Raw genomic sequence first — 19864 nt, 5'->3', positions numbered from 1 at the left:
CTTTGGACAACACCAAGCTGCCACCTTCATTTTAGTGATTTGTGCACATCTTATTTTCCCTCCTGGTTGATCAAGTCTTTGAGGCTCTGTTTTCTTTTTTCTTTTCTTTTCTTTTCTTTTCTTTTCTTTTCTTTTCTTTTCTTTTCTTTTCTTTCTTCTTTTCTTTTCTTTCTTTTCTTTTCTTTCTTTTTCTTTTTCTTTCTTTTTTCTTTTTTCTTTTTCTTTCCTTCTTTTTTTTCTCTTTTATTTCTTTTTTCTTTTCTTTCTTTCCTTCTTTTCTTTTCTTTTCTTTTTTCTTTTCTTTTTTTCTTTTCTTTCTTTTCTCTTAACCACAACCAAATTGCTGCTAATTGCTAAATTGTTTCCCCAGCCCTCACCGCCCTCATGTGCTTTACACATAGTCAAGCATCTGGTGAAGGTCTCCGGTGACTGTCTCCCGGGCACCTCAAAGGCCACGCGCCCAGAAACTGCTCTGCCGTCTCTTTCTGCGCCCCCGGCCCACCCCGGCCCGCCCCGGCCTGCCCCCTCCACGTCACCGTCTGCCCAGCCCCCGAAGCAGAAGCTTGGAGGACACTCCTCACCTGGCCTCTCTGCTGTTGTCCACGCTGAATGAGCCACCAGATCTTGACTAATTTGCCTCCTAACTATTTCTCGAGCTCCTCGCCCTCCTCCTGTGTTGGCTGCTGCTGCCCACGCCTGGGCCCTCCTCCCTGAACTGGTTCTACTGTAACTTCTGCCGACGGCCGCCTTCCCGCTGCTTGTCCGCAGGCCTCCAGTCCACGCTGCCGGTGTGGCTGAATCACAGCCCCGCACGCAGGGCGCCTGGGTGACCTCCCCTGGCGTAGCTCAGGGAGGAGAAGATGGCGTGACCTCCCGCTGACCGCGGAGGCGATGTCTGCGGCGAGGCCAGCACTGCTGCTTGGCGATGTCTGACAGGGGAGCAGTGGGCAGCACGTGAGGCATGGCTGGGATTAAGCTCAGGCTCTTCGGAGTGACATACAAGGCCTGCATGACCCTAATCCTGCCGTGTCTTCATCCTACCCTCACCATGGCCCTGCTTCGTTGGCATTCAGGCCTGGAGCGGCAGAGAAGCATTGTGTCCTCTTGTGTTGCTCACGCTAGCCCTGCTTCCGTGTACCCTTTAAGTAGGGAACCCACACTCACCCTTCACATCGTGGGGAGCCCGTGGGGTGGGCCCTGCATGAAGCTGGGTGGTTCTTCCTCTGGGCTCTCGAGGTGTCTGTGCCTCCTCCGTAGCAGTCAGTATCCCACTGACCTGAAATCCTAAGCGTCTCCCTTGTAAGACAGTAAGCTCTATTAGGGTAAATATCTTACCCTATGGCTTCTTTGTCTTTGGTACCTTCCATGGAATATGTATTGTGAATTAAATTGTCCGTTGAAGAGGCGCTGGCTGCCTTAGTCAGTGGAGCATGTGGCTCTTGACCTTGGGGTTGTGGATTCAAGCCCCACATTGGGTGCAGAGATTACTTAAAAATTAAATCCTTTAAAGAATTGTTCGTGGAATTGAATTCGGAAATAATTTTGATTGATGCACATTCTTTGCCTTTGCTTCAATACCCCTCGGAATGAGAGGATGCAGTTTAGGGCTAGCTAATGCCTTGCAGAAAATATAGGTTAGTGAATCAGGCAGGAAGTAGACATTGGAAATTTTTGAGCAGGGGAGTGGCATGATGAAAGTGGTATTTAAGGAAGATTGATCTGGAGACAGCCTTTTATTACAGGTTTAAGCTGCTCCTGGGAAGCATAGGTAAGGGTAGCAGGGTGGAGAGAGGGAGACGCAGAGGCAAGCGTATAAAGCCATTTTGAGGACTAGCTTCCTGAGGCTCTGTACTTTCATTTCCACATTTGCTCAAGTGGGATGTAGTCACTGGCATGTTTCCGAAAATAAAGTAGAACACTGATGTTATTTTTAAAGAAAGAACATTCTTGTAAAACACCTAAGTGATCCATTTTTCATAATTATGTATGAGACATGTTCACCATTAATTACCTGTAAAAAATGATAAGTTCATAAATTGAAAAAAAATAATTAGCTTCTGCATAGGCAGCCTAAAAATCTTTAAAAATCAGTGATTTCCATTTTAGTACATTTTGTAATAGTTAATTGTGAGGAAAATACTTCAGTTAATTTTTTCCAGCCACCTTTTGTTTTGGCTTAACAACTCTATCATTATTTTAGGTATTTTTATTTCCCCCATAGACCTTTGCATTTTATGTATCACTCATGGGACTGCGTTTACTGGCTAAAGTTTATCTTCCCTTTGTGGTGGGCCGTGTAGCTCCATTCTGCTTTATTCTTCATCTTGGTTGTTATAAACTTCTTAATTTACAATCACTTTTTTTTTTTTTTATTGTAGGGTTATGACTCATTGATTAAAAAGAAGGACTTTTCCAAATCCTTTGCATTTTGATTGTGTATTATGGATACCAAGGAAGAGAAGAAAGAACGGAAACAAAGTTATTTCGCTCGGTAAGCATTGCTTTACAAAATTATTATCAGTACTGGAAGAAAATGTTGGGGGGGGATGCTTTGTCCTCAAGTAGTTGGCGTTCTGTGTTTTGTGAGTGTTCATAAACAAAGCAGTTAGCCAGTAGAAACTAAATATACTTTGTTTTCATCCTTTTTCTTGCTCGCAGCAGAGGAAAAACATTTGGTTCTTGTCTTTCCAGCTTTGACAGTTCTTGCAGGCCCGAGCTGCTCAGGGGATCTAGCGCTGTCATTATGCCCTGAACAGCATGTTGCTTGGGAGCTCACATTTAGCAATGTACATTGAATTTTGGATCCTAAATGCTTATTTCCTGCCGCTCTGGTAGCTTACTTGGTGTAGCTATGACTAAAAAATCTAGGACGTATTTAAAGCCTATTACCTGTTGGGAGTCGGCTACTAAGAAGTATTTTTGTAGATGGAATGGATGAAAGTCTCCCGTTGGAGTTCATGTCATCATTAAAGCTGAACTCATCCAACATACATACAATTGTTGGTTTGTGAGTAGATGTAATCTAGTAGACGACTCGTTACTCTTTACAGATTTAACCATATATTGGGCAGCTACTCAGCATAATAAAGTGCGTGATATGCCAAAACACTTACCATTTTGATAGAATGTTTTCAAACTCAAAGTGAGAACACATAGGCCTAAAATGATCATTATGGTCTCCTAAATTGAAATATTTCTTAAGAACTGAATTCAGCCTCACCACATCCCCAGTCTGTGCTTGTTAAAGATGCGTTTCTTGTTTTCCAAATGTGAGCCTTGGAAGCTGAAAACCAAAGTGTTTTGTTCGTGTTTTTTTTATCCAGAAACCAAACTAGGTTTTAGATTGTTAATAAGAAAAAGGAATGAAATGAGCTTTTAAGGAACTACTATGTGTCAAGTTCTTTACTTATTTTATTTATTTTCACGATATACCTGCGTTTCCCACTATGTTACCAGTGAGATAAGAGTCATGCTTTGCCCATTTCATGCAGCCTCAGAGCCAGTATTGGAATATTGGCATGAGCTAGTTAAGTAATAGTAAACTGTGAATAAGAGATTTTGGAAAGCAACAGTTAAATGATTAATTGTCTGGCGACATTTTCCACTGGTTAAGACTACAGAGTAGCAAGACTGGAAGAAGAAATTAGGCATCGAATGGATGGAATATTAGAAAGAGGGCACTTAGAATAAATAAGAACTAGGGATCCCTGGGTGGCGCAGCGGTTTGGCGCCTGCCTTTGGCCCAGAGTACGATCCTGGAGACCCGGGATCGAATCCCATGTTGGGCTCCTGGTGCATGGAGCCTTCTTCTTCCTCTGCCTGTGTCTCTGCCTCTCTCTCTCTCTCTCTCTCTCTCTCTGTGACTATCATAAATAAATAAAAAAAAAATTAGAATAAATAAGAACTATATAGTGACCTTTTTAAAAAGGTTTTATTTTGAGATAATTGTAGATTCACAGGTAGTTGTAGGATATATTTCAGAACACTCTCCTCCACCCTTCATCCAGTTTCCCACAATGGCAGCACCTTATGTAACTCTCTTATGATGTTGACATTGATGCAGTCCACCAACCTTGTTCGTATTTCACCAGGCTTACGGTCACTCATCTCTGTGTTCGTGTGTATCTAGCTCTGTGGAATCCTGTCATGTGTATAGATTTGTACATCTTGGTGTCGACCAAGATACAGATCAAACCCAGCTCACATGCTACTCTTTTGTAGCCACTTCCTTCCCTCTCCTTCCCTCCCCTGACAACCACTCGTCTGTTCTCAGTCTCTATACTGTGTCACTTCAAAAGTATTATATAAATGGAATCCTATAATATGTGACATTTTGAGATTAGATTTTTTTTCTCATTTAGTGTTTTAGCCCATTCAGACTGTTGTAGCAAAACACCGGGGACTAGGTGGCTTGTAAACCACAGAAATGTGTTTCTCAGGTCTGGAGCTTGCAAGCCCAAGACCAAGGTGCCAGCTTCTATTCCGGTTAGAAGCTGCTTCCTGGTTCTTATAAGGCCATCTTCTCACTCTAACCTCACATGGCAGAAGGGGCGAGGAGCTTTCTCATACCTCCATTTTTTTTTTTTAAAAAAAGATTGTATTTAGGGCAGCCCCAGTGGCTCAGCAGTTTAGCGCTGCCTTTGGCCTTGGGTGTGATCTTGGGGTCCCGGGATCGAGTCCCATGTCAGGCTCGCTGCACGGAGCCTGCTTCTCCCTCTGCCCATGTCTCTGCCTCTCTCTCTGTGTTTCTCATGAAAAAATAAATAAAATCTTAAAAAAAAAAAAAAGACTGTATTTATCTGACAGGGAGCACAAGCAGGGGAGTGGCAGGCAGAGGGAGAGGGAAAAGCAGGCTCCTCTCTGAGCAGGGAGCCCAACACAGGGCCCCATCCTAGGACCCTGGGACCATGACCCAAGCCGAAGGCAGACACTTAACCGACTGAGCCACCCAGGCGCCCCTCTCATAGCTGTTTTATAAGGGCACTGATCCCATTCATGACGACTCCGCCCTTATGACTAATCACCCCCCCAAAGGCTCCACCATGAGTTTGAACATACGAATTTTAGGGGTACACAAACATTCAGACCATAGCACTTGAGATCTGTGCAAGATGTCACGTATCTCAATACTTTGTTCTGATTTAGTGCTGAGTAGTATTCCATGGTTTGCCTATTTCACAATTTTCTTTCTTTTTTAAAAAATATTTTTTATTTATTTGATCATGGGAGACAGAGAGAGAGGCACAGACACAGGCAGAGGGAGAAGCAGGCTCCATGCAGGGAGCCTGACGTGGGACTCCATCCCAGGACCCCAGGGTCACGACCTGAGCCAAAGGCAGACGCTCAACCACTGAGCCACCCAGGCACCCCTGTTTCAGTTTTCTAAGTATTCACCCACTGGAGGACACTTGGGTTATCTCTAGTTTGGAGCTGTTACACATCAAGACACCGGGAGCATTTGTGTACAGGTTGTTGTATAAATATGAGTCTTAAATTTTCCGAGATTAAACCCCCAAGAGTGGGAATTGCTGGGTCGGATGTTACGTGCACATAGAATTTTGTAAGGAACTGGGCTACCCCTTCCAGAGTGGCTGTGCCGCTTCACGCGCCTTCCCGCCAGCCCTGCACGAGTGCCCCACCAGCACGGGGTCACTTGACCTCTTGTCACTCCCTGATATTTTCGCCGTCCTGATCATTGTGGAGTGACACGTCACGGTGTAGTTTGCGTGGCCAGAGAAGCTGAGCCCCCTCGGGGGCTCGTTAGCCATCGTCCATCTGCAGGGCCTGCTCAGGTCTTCGGCCCGTTTTCTTGGGCCGCGTCTTGAGGGTTCTCCATGCGCTCCAGATACCGGTCCTCTGACGGAGGGTTTGCAGCTGTTTTCTCCCTGTCGGCAGACTCGTTTTCATCGTCGTAGCAGCATCTGTTGCAGAGCATGGGTTTCTACTTTTTTTTTTTTTAAGTTTCTACTTTTGATGCGATTCAATTTATTACTGTTTCCTTTTATGGATTGTGCTTTTGGTGTCAGGTCTAACGTTTTACCCAGCGTAGGTCCTAAAGATTGGCTTTTGTCTTTTTCTCTACAGGTTGTATAATACTATGTTTTATACTTGTCGGTCATCCGGTTTGAATTAATTTTTATATGAGATGTGAGTTTCGGTCAACATGGGGTTTTTTTCTTGCTCACGGATGCTCTGTATAGCGATTTTGAAAGCTACGTACCTGCCTCCTCAGCTTGAATCCACCCTGAGTTCAGCAGTAAGGGTACCTGGTGGTTCACAGGCTGGTCAGAGTTCACCACCTCTGGTTCCTAAGATGTAGAGTAAGGGGAGCCCCTTCAGTCGAGGATGCAAGGTGAAACTGTTCTGGATGAATGGTACCATTTGTTTCAACTCAGAAATGTAAACTTTGGGACGCCTGGGCGGCTCAGGGGTCGAGCATCTGCCTTCAGCTCAGGTCGTGACTCCAGGGTCCCAGGATCGAGTCCCACATTGGGCTCCCTGCATGGAGCCTGCTTCTCCCTCTGGCTGTGTCTCTGCTTCTCTCTTTGTGTCTCTCATGAATAAATAAATAAAATCTTTTTTTAAAAATACAAAATGTAATTGTTACACTGGCCCTGACCTCTTGTGACAAGTATTCTAACAATGAAAAGGAAAGCATAGCCAAAAATTAAGTATGACCTTAGGAGCATAAGGATAACAGGCCAAGAACAAAAATCAGTGATGCTATTCTAACAGCATGCTAACGTGATTAGTTACTAGGAAGTGAGAGAGAGAGAGAGAGAGAGAACAAATCTTAGCTATGACAATGCATTGGCGGCCTAAAAGGCAAACCAGAAAACCCTCCATCATCAGAAAAGAGGCAACCAAAGTCAATGCTTCTTTCAAATGCTTTCTGGCTAAACTGTGGAGTCACCATAACATGGAGTTACCAACAGGACCTAGCTGAAAGTCCGTTTCTGACAACACAGGGCTGATTTCTCCGGAGCCGTGTGCATCAAGGCAGTCCCAGCAAGATTTCCACAGCAGAGTGTAAAGTCAGGCCAAGGGGAAGGCTGAACTGACGCCATCACACCACCTTACGTAAATCTCTGCTAGAGTGCAGAGGAGATCAAAAGGAAGATTTGTCCTTGTTTCTACCTGTTACCAAAATATATATCTGAAACCCTAAAAATTGCTTTTAAACTCTGCTCCCCCTCTCTTCAGCCCTTTATCCTTCCATGAAATTAAATAGCCTCCGTTTTCTCATAAACGCTGTGGTTTCGTAAACGCTGTATGTTTCTATGTGTTCAGTAAAAACTCCTTTATCTACCTCCTTTGTTGGTGTCCTTCTCCCTCTCTCTGAATTTAACGCCAAAGTCAAAAGACCCTGTTTCACCAGTTTTGGGTTGAAATCAGTGTCTTGAGGATCCCTTCCCATACTTCCTTTCTTATAATTTATCTTGAAATAGGCCGGTATGACTCTAAATGCAAGGGTGAATTAGTGTTACTTCTAGATAGATTTATTCTGGATAAGTGCTAAGGAGTTTTCAGGATCTCCTGGCCCTGGCCCACCTGGTTTTCAGGATCTCCTGGCCCTGACCTACCTGGTTTTCGGGATCTCCTGGCCCTGGCCCACCTGGTTTTCAGGATCTTGGGTGTTGTTTCATACCAGTCATCTATTCCAGATTGAATGATTCTCAACACCTTTTCCCCATGCTTTTGCAAAGAATCTGTGAATTCATCTATACAAAGTTAGTATATTATATATGAGGATTAATCCTTTGGTACTTGACAGGTCTTGAACCAAATGGAAACCTGAATTATTAAAGCCAGTCATATTCCTTGTGTTATCCTCTGGGGTGATCATTATCCATTACGACCCTTGCTCCCCCTTCCTTCCCCGTATAGTTAGAACGCAGGTTTCTCTTCAGTAGTGCCACACAGAGTTCTTCTCCCACACTTTGACATCATTTGGCTTTTGCAGAATTTAGAAGCCATCTAGTGATCTTAGGGTAGGTCACTCTGGGCTCTTCGTGTGTTCAAACATTAAAAAAACCAAAAAAACCATAGCTTTCAGGATCGGGGGTTAAGATAGGATATTAAAAATACATTTTCAGTTACTCTAAAGTAGTATTTTGTAGGAGATTTACTTTTCCCCTCTGATAAGGTCTGACAGGGTCTGTAAATAGACACTGAGGGGTAGAGACTCATCAGTAGACTCTGTTTTGTTCACATAAGTCCCTCTTCCCAGGACTTGCTGGCGTCTTCCCACTCCTTCCTGGTTATCAGAGCTGCTGCTGCTGCCACTTGCTCTCCTCTTACCCACCCGCTTCAGAGCCAGTAGCATGCAGCCTGGAGAGGGTGATGCTCTTCTTCCTGCCTCACCCTCCCACCCCAGACTCTGCAGGTTAGCTCGGTCCTCACTTCTCTGAAAACCCCCACTTCCCCTCTTAGCTCCGATCCCCACTCCTCTGACAACCTCCACTTCCATCCCCAGCCTCTACCCTGGCAATTCTTTGTCCTTGAACCTCTGACTCATCAGCAGAACACCTTGTGTTTGGAAACCTATAACCTTGGCCAAGTGTTCTCAATTTCACCCCACATTTCTTGCTGTTGTTAAGTACGGCAAATAATAACCTACTAGCAAAATGGCTTTGAAGAAGGGAGCTTCCCAGCCTGAACCAAGGTGATGAGGTCCAAATGGGACACAGCGACGCGGACCAGAGTTGAAGCAGGTCTGCTTCCTTATCCACACTGATCGGGGTTTGGCTGCTTCTTCAGCCGACTCCAGGCGGCTCTGGAGTCTGGTATTTGAACCCACCGGATAGCCTTTTTAGGAAATATTCCTAGTCGATTGTGTGGCTCTCTTGTTCAAACAAAACCAAACCAAGATGCTGTGAAAATTGAGGTAATATATGCAGAATGCTTGGCACTGTGAGTGCTCAGTCACCTCTGACCTTAGCTCTTTTGCTTACCTATACTTTCATCTTCACCTAAAAGTCTTCATCTTGATATCCCACTCCCATCCTGTGAGCTACTCCTGTGGTTCACATCAGGGAGGCAGGAGTAAGCACAGCAGTCCAGATTACAAGCACAGTTCCCAAAGGCACATTGTTATGAGCTCAGCTAAGTTCTGGAACTGCCTAAAGTGGAATTACATCATCCCATGGGCTTTGAGAATTCTGAGGCACCCTTTTATTTCAGAGTTGGAGCCCGAGCCCACAAGGCGAAATTCTCAGTGACCCACCAGCCCCGTACCAGGCCGCTTTATGTATATTAACTGAGGATTAGAGGCTCATCCCTGGGGTTTGACACCTTCTCACCTGTTGAGTGAGCATGACAGAGACACCGACCCCTCTGCCCTTTGAGTGGCCTGGTGGGACCACGTAGGCTGGTCCCCTATAGCCGTGAGAGGCATGTGCAGTGTGAGGATTATCCTCTTCTGTGCAGACTTTCCTGGGAAAAAGGATGGGAGCACTGGCCTAAATGACCTTCAGACCAAGCATCTGACCTATAAACATTTTCATACCCAAATACGTTTTGTTATGGAAATTGAGACTCAGAGGAGTTGGATAAACTTTAGTGAGATTTGGCAGCAGGCAGGTGAGGCAGGATTTGAGCCCAGTTCCGTCCTGCTGCCACAGCTTATGCTCTGCAGTGCTGCCCATGGCAGTGGGGCCACTCGGCGGCAGAAGGGGGCCTGTAGAACACGGGTTAATTCACATCACTGTGATTGATGTGAGAAGTGCATCCTGCGTTCTAAGTGACCTTTTAAAAAACAAACTTGTTTATAGCTTGAGGACATCTCATACTACGTCTCGTCAAGTTTAATGTCAGAGTATCGACCAACTTAGGCAGTAGGAAACCTGCAGTCTGGTTAGCCTACCCGTGCAAGTCAGGGCTTCACAGGGTTGCAGAGATCCATGTTACTCACTGGGATTGCCTCTTATCGAAGAAGAGTAGTTGCCTATAAATAGAAGTGGATGCAGAAATACATCCAGAATGCCCTTTTGGGCGAGTATAGAGTCTAAGATCTAGTGGCAGGTGTCAACTGGGTGGGTCTGGCCGGTTGGTCCGCCTCTCCACCCCCACAGAGGCTGCCTTTGGACCCTAAGAGAGAGTTGCTGCTTTGTGGTAGGCCTGTGCTAAGAAGCAATATGCCACATGGGTGGGGTGGTGTGATGTGAACTCTCGCCCTTCCTTTAATTAACAGTCTGTAGATTGTTTTTTCCTGCGGGCCAAGGACCATTAGAGAAGAACCTTAGCATGTCCAAGATTTGAGGAAAAACTGTATTATTACCGGCGGTTGGATTCAAATATTCAGTCATAATGTAGGTTTTAATTGAGCTGATACATGAAAAGCAACTAGAACTGTTTTAAGTGCTGGGTAAATGTTCACTCCATAGTCTCTTAATATTTGGTTAATATTTTATGCTCTCAGGTTCACTATGTCTAGGGATTCTAATAAAAGGTAATGATGATAGCATTTGTTGGCACTTTACAAAGTGCCTTCGCATACATTCTCTCCCTTTATCTTCACAATGATCATGCGAGGAGATCTAAATGCAGATGACGCATCTGTAGTTCGGAGGTTAAATAACTTGCCTCCAGTCACTTAGCCTTTAAATGGACGAGCTGAGCCCCGAACCCCAGTCTCCTTTGTCTGTATCTCTGATTGCTTTTCTTCGTTCCATATTATCTCCGTTCAAATTGCATTAAGCACTAATTTTTACTCTGAGAAGGGGATTAGAACATGTTATTGGCCTCATTATGTGGTAAGTAGGAAAAAATTGTACATGGGTTTGGAAAGGACGCGGTGTGAGTTGGTTTTACTGGAGAGCGTATTTGATTTCAAATTCTAAGAACCGTCCTGGAAGACTGTCATTGCCATGAGTGCCTGCAGTGCTCCATAGCACTCCCCAGGGACACTTCTGTGTGTGATCTTCATAGCTCTGGTTCATGTGTTTGCAGTCACTCCCCCCACTCCACCCCACCCCCAGATGGGCCGTCTGGAGCCGTGGGACTCTGCATAGGTCACTGCTCCTTCCATGTGCCTTGTTAAACAAAATAGTGGTTGGCATGTAGCAAGTGTAAAGTATTTTTTGACCAACTGGAAGACAGTATTCAAAGCAGCTTCTTTAATGTAGGATCTAAATGGTTTCTGAGCCTTAATTTTTCTTTTTATTTAATTAATTTATTTGTTTGAGAGAGAGCAAGAGTGTGTGAGAGAGCATGAGCAGAAGGGAGAAAGAGAAGCAGGCTCCCCATTGAGCAGGGAACCCGAACTGGGGCTCGATCCCAGGACCCCAGCATCATGACCTGAGCCAAAGGCAGACGCTTAACCCGCTGAGCCACCAGGTGCCCCAGGTCTTAATTTTTATCACCATAAATTTTTTAGTATTCAGCAATTTAATTGTTCTTAAAAAAGACTGAGAATATTTTAAAACCCATTTCCTATAGGAAAGCTGCTTGTGCCTTATTTGGAAATATTACCAATTGCCAATTAAACTCCTAAATGAGCTTAATGTTCTTTAAGGCTTATGCTTTGTATTTTTTTGATTGAGTTCAGATCAAGCAGAGTTTAAGAGAACACTTACATATTGCCTGTCATTCATTAATGGGGAAAATATCCGTGGTCAAGTTGGAGCTGCTCATGTTTTTAGGAAATCATTGACTTTTCTCTACAGATTTTTAAAAAGTCTTATAAACATTTAGACATTAACAGAGAGGCTCGTGCTTTTTGCTTTGTTTTTAAGGAACAGGCAAAATGACTTGATTTAATTCCATGTAGTGTACAGCTTTTCAGTCTATAGGTTACAGCCACTGGGGCGTCGTGAAATCAATTTAGTGGATAAGAACCAGCACTTTTTCTAATGGAATGGAACAGAATAGATTAGTCTGGACTAAAGCTAGACTGAATGGAAAATACCAGAATGTGTTGTAGGTAGTCAGAATAAACAGTATTTCATGAAAATTTTGTTTTAAATGTATACAAGCATGTATGTCTTGAATCACAGTTTAAAATTATTTTTTCCTGGGGGCCATGATCAAAAGAACTCATTGTTCTAGAGGAGTCTTTGGTGGCTGGTATACTGGGAGAGGCTGTTTTTCCTCATGGAACAAAAAATTTCTTTGAAAATTGTTGATCTAATACATGTTAACCAACTGTTCAAAGACAGCTGTTCGTGAAGTACCTGTTATATAAATATATTTTCCCCCAGTGCAGTGTAATGGCTCCCTATAAAACCAATCTCGAGGATCACTGACAAGCGTGGGTCTTTCTTCTTGAAATCTCAGGCTGTTCTGGATTGCCCTAGATCTTGGAGTGAGACCTGATGGAGTTGTAACCTAACGAAACTACCAAAGTGGGGAACCATTTTGATGGTGAAGCTTGGGGAACTTTTTTTGTTTGTGGGCCCCCCATAGGTTTCTCCTCTGGAGAACTACTTATTAGCTGCAGGGACCTGTGTATAATTTTCTCCGAAATGGGAACAATAACAGTACCTACCTTAAGATATTGTTGGAAGATTGAGTGAATTAAAATATGTATGTAAAGTCTTTAAGTACCAATGAAAGATAAGCACTAATGGATTTTAATATAAAAGCATGCTGCCTAAATGAGGAATACTGTAACAATTGGGAAAAAGGAAGAATAAATACAGAGGCATACATTTGGTGCAAATTTTCAGGGAGTTGATATATCCCTTGAAACTTGTCTGTGAACATGCTGTCGTCCCAGCCTTCAGGGAAAGACCTGAGACTCTAGACGCAGGTAAGATCCGAAGCCCTCAAAAAGTAAATGATTTAAGCTGTCTTCCTCCTTTTTTAATGTTGTTGCTGACAGTTGAGGAAGACTTCAACTGAACTGACTTCTGAACTTATCTGAAACTTGGCATTGTTGCAGCCAGAGACACTTTGGCACATGCCCTCGAAGACTTTCATTATTGCTGGTACAGCAATAATGCAGTGTGAGAAATTGAGTCCTGAACCAGGATAATGCTTTGTGCTCACAGCTCAGGAGCTTCCTCGCTCAGGCCTGGACTCCAGTTGTCGGTGATTTCAGTAGAAAATATTTTCTTTTCCCCCGAAACTTGTATCTGAAAATTCCATCAGTCGTCACCCCTTCTGCCCTCATAAGTCAAACACTAATTGCCTGTCTTCCCACACATCTTCCCGGATTAGTCTTCCTGAGACAAAGTTCAGGTATGTCACTTCTGCATCCCGGAGTCTTCTCTCAAATTTGAGGTTCTGCACAATAGGAATATCATTCCTACCTTTCTGTCTTTATAGCCTATTTGGATTTTTCTGTCCCCGTCTGAAACTTTATTTGTATGATGAGCTTTGCTGTCGCTGTCCTCTCTGTGTCTACAGCGATGGCAAACCCATTGGTAACTGTGATTCCATCTCCTTGACACCTTTCCTATTTCATTTCAATCTTAACTTCCCACCCCTAACCACATACACACCTACACACACACTAGACGTGCCCTCCTCTGCTCTCCTACTCAGAGCGCATTGCTACGGCCTCCTCATGCCTTCCCTTCCCTTGGGGCCCTTTGGATGTACCCATAACATTCTCACCTTCTCTGCCTTATTTTTTGTTATGTATTGTTCTTTCTCATTTTTCTATTCCTCACAAGGGCTGACTTTATGCCCTGCATCTAACGGTCATTCAGGGTGAATGATAACATCTGTTGAACATTTGCTGTGTAACAGAGACACATTTGTGTCCTCATGTAATCTCCTAATTACGCCATGAAGTAGGTCCTGCTATCATCCCAATTAAGATAAAGATGCCGAACTTTATTATAGATGTGGATTTGCCCAAAGTCACATGACTACAGAGTGGCAGATCCAGGACTCAACCTGGGTGTCCCAGACCTCATAGCCGTGTCTCTAGTCAGTATGCCATATTCTTTATTCAACTATGTTGAATTGAATTTTATAGAAATTGATTGGTTATCCAGGCAGGGATCATTGAGACTCAATGATCTAAATGATAAAATGTATCAAAGTACTAAACTGGTATTTTCTGATTGTCAATACCAAATTGTTCTTGGGAAATTTGGAGCAAAGTAGGAATCTCTGGCGCTTCAAGGAAACTTTGAAAGTCTCCACATACCAGCAAAAGTGTCACCAATCTCCTGACCTTTGTCTGTATTTTTAGGGATGTGGCAAGAAGTGCCCTATTATTTCCTCTCTAGATTCACAGTTGGAGGCCCAAACATCTGATATTCTCCTTGCTTGGGCACTTTTATTTTGTAAAGATGCTTGGTGCTTGAGCCATGGGTCATGTGTTCATGAGTTTTTACTTCCTTTTTCCTTCATTTACCATTTCAAATACAGTTTGCATTAGCAAAATGGTTAACATCCCTTTTTTTTTTCTGTATTCATTTTGTGGAGTATTATGCCAACGAATGTGCACCAGCCCTGCCTACTTTTTCGAGCTTTTTGCTTCTCACACATAAATGAAATTGGAAGTGAAAAGGATAATGGGCCAAGTTTAAGGAGACCAAGTAAGACACGTAGTAGTTTACAGTGTGATTCAGCACCAAATAAGGCAGGTGCTGAATTCATAGAGCATGAATCCAGGTGTCCTGGGGATGAGAAGGGAAGAGGAGTTAGTTGGACCAGGGAAACCGTGGGTCTCCTGCCAAAGCAAGACAGGAGTTAGCTTCTGCTGAGGCAGAAAGTGGTGGAGAGCAAAAAGGAGGCCTTTTCTCAATAGTTCTATACTACAACTGTGTACCTGATTTCACTTGAAGAAGAGTCAAAGATGACTGGAAGGTGGGGCTACCCTGCACTAGAGTGAGAAATGTCACTTGATTATAAGATGAAATTGTTTAGGTGTAACCATAGCATATGAAATAGATATAGAAGAACCAGAGAATAAGAATATGGATTACATTCAAATTTTAAAGTGGTATTTATTAGTGTATTTATGGAATACTTGACAGACTAGATGATCAGAATATGATCATGTGAACTTAGGAAGCAGTTAAATTAGAGGCTAGTTATTCATGCTTTAAATATTTTATTCTATTATTTTTTAATTTTATTTATTTATCTGACAGAGAGCACAAGCAGGGGGAGAGGCAGACAGGGAGAGGCCCTGCTGAGCAAGGAGTCCCTAGGACTCCATCCCAGAACCCTGAGATCATGACCCGAGCCAAAGGCAGACGCTTAACTAACTGGACCACCCCGGTGCCCCTAAATATTATTTTCTATACTAAACCCCTCCCAAAACCAAATTATATTTCTGAATCACTCTCCAACATTTAAAACATAGTTTACACATACATTTTTAAGATCACATCTGTTGTACAAAGCAGAATAGATGCAAATTTGATTGATTCCGATTTTGAATTAGGTGGCATGATTTAAATCAAATTACTGTCAAGGATGGTTTGGGCCAGGTCGTTAATCATTTTATTCATTTGTCCTGTGTCTGTGAGACTATGTTATTGTTGATTATGACAACCACGGTGCATGTTCTTCACAATTTAGAGCTAGAAGAGGTTTTGGTTTAGAAATTATATAATACATAATTTAAAGCAGATGAATTTTGATATTTCAGATTAATTTTGTTAGCACAGCAGAAAGCTGAATGGTAATTTGGTTATTTCATTTTCAGAAGGTAATTGAAGCAGATGCTGGTGAGGTCACAGGGGATTGAGTCATATCCATTTCAATGGCTCCATTTTTTTTGTTAAAGTCTAAGTGGGGGTGTTTCCTTTTGCTAAATCAACTACTTTTACCAGATAATGAGAGAAATTTAATTTTTTTTAACCATAGCCCTGAGCATATATAATTAGGATTTCAGGTTATTTTTCTTTTACAAGAGTAAATGGATTTTTCGGTGTAAAAGCATATAACAGTTTATCTTTTATAAGAATACATGGATTTTTTAAAACATGAAAAGCAGTTAAAATAAATATCTAATCTTTAAGTGTAATATGTATTTTCATTAATAGGTCAATGAAAACTTAAAATTGTAAAATTAATTGAGTTATAAACCTAATAAAAATAATCTTGACTTTCTTCCTGTTAATTTCTAATGCACAAGAAAACCTTTTTCTAAGTTTGAATAAATGCCTGTATTGGTTTTTATATTATCTGATTCAAGTAGATACTTAAAGACATCTCTCAGGTCTTTGACTTACTCAAATGTAAGATTTTAATAGAGTCATATAATGTTTATCCTTGGATTTGAAATAGATTCTTGTGTTAGGGGGAGAAGCTTGTGCATTGCTTCTATCTTAGAAAGACCTTGTGTGTCTACTGTATCTGTTAAGCCCAGAGGGTAGAATGGTGACCACCACAAACGTGGGTCTTGCTCTTACAGAGACTATTTTTCACAAAGACATTCAATAAGGAAATACAAATGCATGTGTCATTAGCAATGGCAGGGTTTGCTATGAGGGGAAATAACAGGATGTTATGAAAGAATTGTAAGGGCAGTATCTGCTTTAGATAGGAGTGATACTCAAGGAAGACCTCTGGAGAATAATATTTAAGCTGATCGGGGTATGGGCGGGATGTGCCATATGATCTGCGTGTTTAGGAGAGGGACTGGGGAGAAAGGAAAGGAGGGGTCTGGTCTGGTCTAAGTAGAGGAAACACTTAGATTCAAAGACCTTAAGTGGGGCGAAGGCATAGCAGATTTCTGGGTCTGCAGGAAGGCCAGTGGGGCTGGACCAGAGTGCTTTAGGGAGGAGGGCAGCACAGAAGGGTGGAGAAGTGGGCTGGGGAAGGTCACGTGGGCATTTATTGGCCATGTTTGGGAATTTGGATTAAGCAACTGGAGGAATGGAGGTGCCATTAAATGGGGAGACTAGAAAAATAACAGTTTTGAGCGGGAACCTCAAGAATTTAAGTTTGGACGTGTTAATTTTGAGATGCCTGGGCAACATCTCAGTAGAACCACTAAATGTACAGTTGGATGTATGTGCCTGGAGTGAAAACAGTGTGGTCTGGGCTGAGAGAGAAGTTGAGGACTTGTTGGCTCCAGCCATCAGGGGAATGGATGAGATCATATAGAGAGAGAATGTAACGTGAAAAGAGAACAGAACTTAGGAATGGGGAACAGAATTGAGTAACTCCAGGATTTAGTGGTCTGGCAGGGTGAAATCCAGAAGCAATGGAATCACCGCCGCCGAGAGAAAAGAGCAGGCATTTTAAGAAAGAACGACCAGAGGATTTGGAAGCAGTGAGAGGTAAATTAAGATGAGGACTGAACAGTAGCCAGTAGGTTTGGCCACTTGGAGACCACTGTTGATTGAATAAAAGCCATTTCAGTGCCGTCGTGGGAGGAGCCAGTGTAATACAGATGGGAAGTAAGGGAATGGACACAGCTGCTAGGTAATTCTTCTGGGAACTTGGCTGGGAAAGGAAGCCAAAAATTAGGGCCATGGCAGGAGGGAGATGGTCAAGGTCAAGGAAGAGTAAGTTTATAAAGATGGAGAAGGAAGAGAAATAAAGAATGGTTGTTGGTTAACGGAGGACGGGGTCCCCCGGAGAGGCCAGCTTGATGACTGACCCTTATATAAAGTTATGGGAACATTCACAAAGCAATAAAGCGGGAGATGAGCCACTTCAGGTTGCCTATACCCTGTCCACCCGGGGCCTATAATACGCTGCCAAGTTTTACTTGTATATATTGGCAATTCTCCCCTCTTTTTTGCAGATTGCTCACTGTGTACCAGGAGGCTTACAAAATCAATCTTATTAATCCCTAGAATAAATCCACAAGGTAGATGGTGGTAGTTTCCTCATTTCGATAGGCAAGAGAGCAGGCTTGGCCTGGTTCAGTAACTCCCCAAGTTATATAGCTAGTGCGCACTGCATCAGGGTTTCTTCCTGCTGTGTTCAGCTCTTGGGCCCTGATTAGCTACTGCTTCCCTACTGCCTTCCAAAGGTAGTGTAAAAATAGGCAGAATAAATCTATTCTGTCTTAGAAATTTTTAATCGTAATCTGTTCACTTAGAACTTTATAGAAATTTTGTCATAAAATTTTTTTTAAGCAGCTAGTAATGTGTCCTCTTTGTATTATATGACCAGAGGTAGCTGGAGAATTCCTAAATGTTTGACTTTTCCCTTACTGATAGGAATTTTAAAAATAAACCCTTAAGTGTCCAGGTTAAAATATTGGTGTTTGAACATAACTTTTCCGTTATAGGTGAGCCTTAGTCGTTCATGTGTATTTTAAATGAAGGATGCGCGTCTTGATGCTGCGGCCAGTGACATCTAGATGTGTAGGAACTTGGTGTATATTCCTGTGTTTGATGAGAACTGCTCCTGCTCTGTAGGAGCCTGCTGTGGTATCCTCTTGTGTGTACAGAAAGCAAGCCATTAGCAATCTTCCTGCATTTTCTTTTTTTTCCTTTTTTTTTTTTTTTTTTAAGATTTTATTTATTTATTCATGAGAGAGAGAGGCAGAGACCCAGGCAGAGAGAGAAGCAGGCTCCATGCAGGGAGCCCGATGTGGGACTCGATCCCAGGACTCCAGGATGCCGCCCAGGGATTCCCCTCTTCCTGCATTTTCAAGTAGACATTATGTGCACTGGGATGATTATGTCTGCACAGCTCTGATAACAGCTGTTAAATTTCTTTTCCTGCAATCAGAATTCTAACGACTGTCTCCAAGACTTTTTTTTTTTTTTTTTTTTTAGTGCACAGTCTCACAGTGACTTCATTTTATAGGCACAGCATATAAGGAACTCCAGCCCCTCTCGCACAGTAGGTATGGGATGTAGAGGCACCAGGTAATAAAGTATTTTGTTCATGCTCTGGGAGCCTGGAAGGAGTGATTGAGAAATTAGAAGGAAAAGATAGCGTTTTCTTTAGTAAGCATCAAATTCGTGTTAGCTTGACGTCTCATTTTTCTTTTTCCACTCAATCTTCTTGATACAGGCACCGTGTCTAAGTTCAGATGCATGAAATCTTTTAGGGGAGGGGCTGAGGTCATTGGGGCCACCATGCCACAGACACAGTCTCTGCTGCATCTGACAAATAGGCCTTTTTCAACCTGCATTTGAACTTTCCAATTTGAACATTGGAGTGTTTCAGACCACTCCCCCTCTGCCCCCCCCCCCCCCAAGCTACTTATTTCTTACTTGAAAAGCTCATGTCAGTAGAAACTTGTTTTTAAATTTTTAGTTAAAATTTATTTTTTCAGCTTATCCTACTTACTCTTAGTCACTGAAAATCCACATCAAATCCCACTTTCATATATTATCAATGTATGTGTTTGAAGGTAACATCATGTTTTTTTCTGAACCTTCTCTTTTCCATGATAAATACCCTAAGTTTCTAAATCTCTCCATCTAAGACAGTTTTCAGATTCTTCACTACCTCAGTATGATCTGAATACTGCGTTTATAAGAATATTATGTGTTATCCTTTTATTTTCATTAATACAGCATTATATTTTATTAGTTTGTTGATAACAATTATACAGAGGGAAAGATAATGTGCTTCCTTATGAATTGGAGTTTTATTTGTTTTCTATCCTTTATTCTAATTTCTCAGGCATATTGAAACCTAATTTTTTTTTTTTTTTACATCAAAAACATCTGCTGTCCTTCCTCACTTGGGTCAGATTTATAACCTGAACAGCATGCTTTCTATGCCCTTACCCAAGTAATTGATAAAAATGCTGAATGGGAGAACTGTATGCATTATGACACATTAGTACCATCAGTGAATTAAATAATTATCTTTCAGTCTTGCAACGTGCTATAAATCAACTTGCTCTGAGTTAACTAAATTCTCTAGCCCAGCTATTTCCATCTTACTTTTTTAAAAAATATTTTATTTATTTATTCATGAGAGACACAGAGAGAGAGAGGCAGAGACATAGGCAGAGGGAGAAGCAGGCTCCATG

The 19864-nt window shown here is 42.4% G+C and overlaps 1 protein-coding gene across 4 annotated transcripts in view; it reads left to right on the top strand.

Annotated features, from left to right (window-relative positions):
- NCOA7 (nuclear receptor coactivator 7) overlaps positions 1 to 19864 on the top strand; it is a 144112-nt gene that overhangs the window by 22376 nt on the left and 101872 nt on the right. For all 4 annotated transcript variants that reach the window (XM_072764946.1, XM_072764937.1, XM_072764936.1 and 1 more), the window contains exon 2: positions 2379 to 2491. In XM_072764946.1, the coding sequence (XP_072621047.1) occupies positions 2442 to 2491 (50 nt within the window). In that variant the 5' untranslated portion in view covers positions 2379 to 2441. The remainder of the gene's footprint in view (positions 1 to 2378; positions 2492 to 19864) is intronic.

The sequence above is a fragment of the Vulpes vulpes genome, chromosome 1 (genome assembly GCF_048418805.1).
Source record: "Vulpes vulpes isolate BD-2025 chromosome 1, VulVul3, whole genome shotgun sequence".
Lineage (NCBI taxonomy): Eukaryota > Metazoa > Chordata > Mammalia > Carnivora > Canidae > Vulpes > Vulpes vulpes.
This window is presented reverse-complemented; position numbering and strand designations above follow the sequence as displayed.